Source organism: Symphalangus syndactylus, chromosome 20 (assembly GCF_028878055.3).
Source record: "Symphalangus syndactylus isolate Jambi chromosome 20, NHGRI_mSymSyn1-v2.1_pri, whole genome shotgun sequence".
Taxonomy (NCBI): domain Eukaryota; kingdom Metazoa; phylum Chordata; class Mammalia; order Primates; family Hylobatidae; genus Symphalangus; species Symphalangus syndactylus.
Window position 1 is genome coordinate 26414560 of NC_072442.2, and position 6820 is coordinate 26421379.

Genomic DNA, 6820 nt, shown 5'->3' on the forward strand with positions numbered 1-6820 from the left:
GATGAAAACACTTACGTCGGAGGATCTCTCGTTGCTTTCTGACGTACCAAGTGTACAGGGCGGCACGCTTCTGGGTCTTCATAGGGGTGCCCTTGTTGAGATGCTGGGAGAGGTGCGATTGGTTCAGGCCGGTGACATCGACCACCTCCCTCTGGGGGATGTTGTGTTGCTGCATGTAGCCCTTGATCATTTTAGCAGCCCTCCAAGGGTCCTCACTAGACAGACAAGCAGATGGTTAGGGTACTAGTGGGAGACATCTGGGGAGAAATATTCTCTTTCTAGGGGGTGCTACCTATGGTCTACGCAAAATTCTGAATTTTCCACCCACCTAAGCTACAACTTTGGGATAGACATGAAGCCAAAATGGAAGCTAAACAGAAGAGAAGGTGACGGCCCCTGTATGGTACACCTCATCCCGTTCTTCCGAGGTTAGCGGGCAAAAGAGGACTTCCCATCTTCAGGAATAAAAAAGCACCACCACCACTCTCTCTTATTAAGCAAAAAGAAAAGCTCTTGTTTTATTTATTTATTTATTTATTTATTTATTTATTTATTTATTTTATTTATTGATGTGGAGTTTTGCTCTTGTCACCCAGGCTGGAGTGCAACAGCATCTCGGCTCACTGCAACCTCCGCCTCCTGGGTTCAAGCGATTCTCCTGCCTCGGCCTCCCGAGTAACTGGGATTATAGATGCCCAGCACCACACCCAGCTAAATTTTGTATTTTTAGTAGAGATGGGTTTTCGCCATGTTGGCCAGGCTGGTCTCACACTCCTGACCTTAGGTGATCCATCTGCCTTGGCCTCCCAAAGTGCTGGGATTACAGACGTGAGCCACCGCGCCTGGCCGTTTTATTTTGCTTTCCTTCATTTTCCTGGAATGTGGGAGATTTAAAAGGCAGGTGGCCCACTGGAAAGTGGGGATGCCTTTAGCTTGGGGCTGGACTCACTGATCCTACAATGAAGTAGGGATAGCATCAGTTTCTGAATTTGCCCAATTTTAGCTTCAACCTCTCCTACATTATTTTCCTTTTGAATGGGTATCTCCATTTCTTATAAAACAGGGGTGAAATGTATGTGTTCACCTTCTAAGAAGCAAGGAGGGTGTCTTAGCCAAATAGTAAATAATTTTCAGAGTTTTAGAAAAGTTTTCCAAAATACAATGTTGTACCTCTTTGGGACTGGAGGATCACACCACTGAGGTGAGGCAAGTAGTTAAAAAAAAAAAAAAAAAAATCCACAGCCCTACCTTCCAGACAAAATCTACTGGGCTAATGGGGACAAACAGCTTCAATTTTGGACATTCACAATTTTAGATGCTCGTTTTCCTGTATTATCGTGTTTCTCATAAATTTTAAATACTGGATAAGAACATGGTTATACTTTTCATTTCTCATAAACACAGGTGTGTAAACTGCTAGTTTTAGCACCTTTGAATTTTATTTGTCTAGAATGGTTTCAACTTTGCCAATATCTTTTCTGGCTTATTGAACAGATGCTTTGAAAAGAGAGATATAATTCAAAACTAGAAATTAAGAAAATAGTGTGCAGCACAGAGCAAAAGTGCTAAAGAAGCAATATATACACGTTTACTATTTATTTAATGCAGGTACATATTTAACTTACAAAAACCAGCATCCCATTACTGTATGTTGATACATGTATCAGTTTGATAGAACATGAAAAAAAACGGAAGGGAAAACTAGTTTCAGGTGAAACAAAAAAGAAAACGGTGTAGAGGCTGAAATAGACACAGCATTGCATCATAATAAGCAATTTTATTTCTAAATGGTGCCTTTAATATGTCAAATAAAATTAATTTTGTTTAATGAATAAAAATCCAGTAAGCGAACATATTTTGTAAGCATTTGGGTAGTTGTGATTATTTTATCAAGACTTTGATATTAAACTCGTTAGAACACAGGCTTTGATAGAGATGTTTTTGAGAAATGCAAACTTTTTATATTAATTATATATAAGAACGAATTTCTCAAGTATTTACAAAGGTACTTTCCGAGTACACAATATAAGGAAGTAACAACAAGAACAAAAAATGAGAAAACGAGTTACAGTTTCAAACGTGGAGAATTCACATTAAGAGGAAAATAATGTAATAAACGTTTTAGACATATCCTTGTAAACATCACAGATCATTTAAAAGTTTATTTCTGGTCAATATTTCCACAGATATTTTTAGGGTGGAAAAATACTTTCAACGGTTACGAACAAGACGCTTCGAACCTTAGGGGAAAAAATGCATTTTAAAAGTGAATATTGCTTTAGCAAATTCTTTGGCTATTTTTCTTTTGTTTAAATGCCTTTACCTGTGCTCATTTTGTATGCCTAAGAAACCTAGAAAAATAGGGTACTGTTCTAAGTGGGAATGATTCTGTGGAAACAGTGAATTAGCCCAACAATTGGGGAGGGAAAAAAAAGCCCCCCCCAAACCTTACAAATAATGGCAAAACCTTTTAAGTCCGACTTAAAAGAGAGTGAGGAGTAAGATGGCGCAGTTATACCTTCACAGCTCTCTGACCCCAAAATTCACGTGTGTTCACCGGGAAGAGCCGGGAGAGCTGGTTATTTTTTTTATTTGAAAGCACAGCTCAGGTTCAGGGGTTCCTAACACGGAGAAAGGCACGGGTCCCGAAGAGCGCCAGCGGCCATTGTGTCCCAAGCGCAGGTGTCAAATGCTGGCCGCGGCGCCCGCAGGGTACGTCCCGCACGCTCCTTCTCAGACAATGACTTTGCTGCCCAGGAGCAGAGACGCCTGAACCCCAGCGCAGTCCGCAGCGCGTTCGTTAAGGAGCCCAACTTTGGCTTCTTAGAACGCAGCCCACTTTCTAGACGCCCCCGTCGCGCCTGCCTCGAGGCCGCGAGCAAGGCCAGCTCCGGCAGGGAGCCGGAGACCGGGAAGCGCGCAGTCCCGACCTTCCTTCCCTGCCTTTCTCTTCTAGGAGGTTTACTAGAACTCCAGGAACTCCAAAACGCGACTTCTGTTTCTCTTTGCTTTTCGTCTTAAGGGAACACTGTGGGCAAAAGAAGGGAGTGCGTGTGCCCGAGGCTCGGGAGCCCCCTGTGCAGTGACCTACGAACCGCTAGCGATTTCTTGAAAAATTACTTTAATCAAGTCCGGCGCTCCCGGAAGAGGGGGAGGAAAGGCCTCACCCGCTCCGGACGGGAGAAAAAAGCCTCCAGGTCTGTCCCGCGTCTCCAACTCGGCGAGGGTCTCTGGCTCCCCAGTCCCCCTCCCTGCCCTGCTGGGGCCTGGGGCTTTGGGGAGGGAAGAGGGGGGCTGGGGTCTAAGGACCCTGGGCCGGGCCTGCGGGTGTCGGCGACCCGGGTGCTCCGCGGGCGGCTCCGGCGCTCAGAGAGCCAGTGTCCCGCGCCGGGGCGGTGAGGGCGCGGGGCCGCGCGGGGCGCCTGGCTGGGTGCGCGCTGGGAGCGGCGAGCAGCCCCGCGCCCGCGTTTTGATTTCCTTCCCCCTCTAAGCCGCGTTTACAACTTCACCAATGAATAACCCGCCTCTCTTTTCAACCTAATCACGGCTCTTTGTGTATCTTTCTGTTGATGATTTATAGAAATAAATTAATAACACCCCAACTCCACGTGCTGCAGTTTATGTTACGTCTCAGTTGCAGCCAGCCCGGCGCGGGGCTGGGTGCGGAGGGGCGCCCCAGGTCCTTCCAGCGCCGCGCTAGAAAGCGGGCGCCTGCGGCCGGGCGGGAGGGCCTAGGCCCTGTGGCCCCCGGTGGCCGGCGGTGGGAGCCTGGTTCATCCGCCAGGTCCTGAGCGACCTCCCCGACAGCCCTGGCGCCCCAGCCGCTCCTAGGGGCCACTCTCTCGACCCCTCTTAGCCTCTGCGACTCACACCTTCCGCGTCGCGGAACTCTCTTGCAGGAGTTCTCTCCGGTAGGGGAGAAATCACCTCCGGGCGGGGGAGCGACGAGGGAAGAACCTCAAACCTATGAATTATACCAAGTGTGTTTGGGGAAAAAAAAATCTACAAGTTCCCCTGATTGTTTTGGCTGGAGGGCAAACCGCCAGGCCCTCGGAGCGCAAATTCAAATGCAAGGTCATATCCCACCCCAAACCGCCGCTGCGGACGTGCGGCCGAGGCTCAGCCCCGAAATCGCGGCGCTTCAGTGTCCGAAGCCACGCGATGGGCTCCGTCCTAAAGCGGAGTGGCCCGGGAGCGACGTGCTGTCTCAGGGAACCGCTCGGCTCCTTAGATAATTAGTAACCAGCTGTCAAAGCCTACGGCGGTCAGGGAGGACCCACAAACGATCCAGGCCCTGGGGATACACTGCCAGCCGGCCTGACCTCCCGGGGAGAGGCCGGGGGTGAGCAGCGAGGTCTAGAAACGCCCTCCTTTCTCAGACTGAGACCAGATCCTCTGCGAACTGCGGTCTGAGACGCGTTCGCCTCCACACCACCGCGCTTGGTTTCTTTGGCCCCGCGCGGGTCCACCCGGACCCTACATGCAACATGCCCTTTGCGAATCTAAACCCGCGTTGGGGATCCCGGATAATTCCGGGCCTTGCATGGGCGCGGCTAACAAGAGTGCCCACCAGGGAACTCGCCTCCCAGATCCCGGCTCCGGATGCCGCCTGTCCTTCGGCAAAGAACTGCAGGTCATCATGCAGGTCAATGTGTCCGAGGCCGACATGCGGCTTTCCAGACCCGAGGCAGCGCTCAGGAAAAATGCGCGGCCTGGGGCTTGTAGCGGCGCGAGCCTCTGCTCCCGGGAAGTCGCAGCGGTTTCACTGCACCCACTCGCAACTTCAGTTGCGTGGGCAAACCTCCTGGCAAAGGGCTCCGCAGCTCCAATTCTCCCCGGCCGAGCCCCAGCCCCGCGGGGAAAAGCCCTTGGGTCTCGGACGCTGGCCTGGGCCTAGGGAGAAGAAGCCCGGTGGGCCGCAGGGTCGTCCGGCTAAGGGATTGGGAAGGGTCCAGGTGTTGGGAGAGAAGCAGAGCGCCCCCCGGGGGACTTCTCTGGTGGGAAACGGGCTTGGCGAGTGTGGTCGGGCGCAGTGTCACTCAGGCCCGGGGCCGGGGCTCCAGGAGTTGGGGTGGGTCATCTCCACCTCGCTCTGCGCCTACCTGAGCATCCGGTCCACCTCCGCCCGCTGCTCCGCCGCCTCCTCGGTGTTGAGCGCCTGCAGCTCCTTGAGGATGGGAGGTGTGTCATAGTCGTCGCCGTCCTCGGAGCCCTCGTCGCCGGACAAGCGGCCCTTGGCGTGGCCGTTGGTGAGAGTATGGAAGACCGGCTTGGTGTCGGGCTCTGCCCCGCTGCCAGGGGACAGGGGCAGCGTCTCCAGCTTCACCCCGAAGTTCGGGGATGGCAGCAACTCCTCCAAGGCCTGAACCAACACCTCCTTGGTGACCCCGGAGCTCAGCAGGGCGCTCAGGAGTTCTTGCTGGAGCGACGTGAGCTTGGACACCATTTTCCAAGGACGGAAAAAGAAGGGGGTAAGGGGGTGGGTGGGTGCGAGAGAGGAGGGTGGAGGGGAGTTTCGCAAGCAAACCCCAAATCCAAGAACCCCTCCACCCTTCAGCGTCCAGACACCTGTTACTCCCCGGGGTCCCGGAGGCTCCTCTGAGAGGAGTCACAAAACTTCTAACTTGCCATGATCGCCACCATTAGGCCATATAAGATATGCAAATTAGTGGGAAGGGCCCAGCTTTCGGCTGGATGCAAATGATGGTGGGGAGGGGGAAACCCGGAGAAAGGGAGAGCCGGAGGGGCAGACCTGGAGAGTAGAAGACCCGGGCCGGGAGCGGGGCTTTGCCAGGGTCCACTGTACTCACGCTGGGGGGCTGGAGACCTTCTTTTACTGGTTCTGCTTATCAGCCAAACTTCAGCTAACCTTTGGACTTGTTAAGCCAGTGCCTTGCAGCCTAGGCGCGGGGCTTTTCCACCGGTTCTCAGTTCCGCTTTAGTCCAGAGAGAAAACACTACGCTTCGGGGTTCAGGTGAGAGCCGGAGGAAGCTGGGGTGCTCGTGGAAGAAGGGGACGCAGGAGGAAGCGAAGAGTAGAGACCCTGGACGCGTCCCGGCCGACGCAGGTGGTGGGCCAGGAGAGCCTGCAGGGCGGAAGAGAAACTGACCGCTTAGGAAGGGGCGCCGAGGCCACGGGGGAGGTGAGGCAGCGTTAGGTGAGGTGAGCGCGCCCTGGAGGGACTCCATTTATTTCTACCTCGGTTACTACCTCCAGGCCCCAGAACCTCCCTGGCCTGGTCTGGCGGTTTGGGTTTGCAGAACTGCCCGCCAGAGAGCGTAGGCGAGAGTGAAGGAGTGCGGGAGGACTCTTGGAAAGAGAACACTTTATGGGCAGAGGGAGTAGCCAAAGTGAAGCTCCCCCAGCAGCCAGGCTGCACCGGCGCCCAGCCTGGCCACGCCACTGGGGAGCTGGACCCCTGGGGCTCCTCACTCTCCTGTTTAAACCCGGATGTCAAGGCGCCTCCGCCTTGGGGAAGGATGGTGAGGCATAATGGTGAGGCACTAGGATGGTGAGGCAGTGAAAGCAAAGCTTGACCTGCAGCTGGGTAGACATTTGCAGCCGAGTGTCCCCCCGGCCCACTCATTTCTGGTTTATTAGCAGTTCCAGAACATCTGTGGTTCCCTGGGCCTGGGACGAGCTCTGTAGACGAGGTCACCGCAGCAGTGGCAGGAATCTTGCACTCATAGTAGAGAAGGTGTTGACAGAGCTATTGAGGGAAAGAAGTTTTTTTCCCCACTCTGGCCGGGGCCAGGTAGGAAGCCATAGGCCTTGCAGCGCTACTGGAGTTTCACCTGCTTCTCCTCTGGTGATGGGCAG

General features: G+C 53.4%; 1 protein-coding gene across 5 annotated transcripts in view; it reads right to left on the reverse strand.

The window, feature by feature from the left end:
* Positions 1-6129, reverse strand: part of HNF1B (HNF1 homeobox B) — a 100210-nt gene extending 94081 nt beyond the window's left edge. The window contains exons 1-2 of one of the 5 annotated variants that reach the window (XM_063628702.1): positions 5103-5972; positions 16-215 (exon numbers count right to left, since the gene is read on the reverse strand). In XM_063628702.1, the coding sequence (XP_063484772.1) occupies positions 16-215; positions 5103-5446 (544 nt within the window). In that variant the 5' untranslated portion in view covers positions 5447-5972. Of the gene's footprint in view, positions 1-15; positions 216-5102 lie in introns of all 5 variants that reach the window. The other 4 variants (XM_055257091.2, XM_055257092.2, XM_055257093.2 and 1 more) reach the window with 4 other exon arrangements.
* Between the last annotated feature and the right edge of the window lie 691 nt (positions 6130-6820).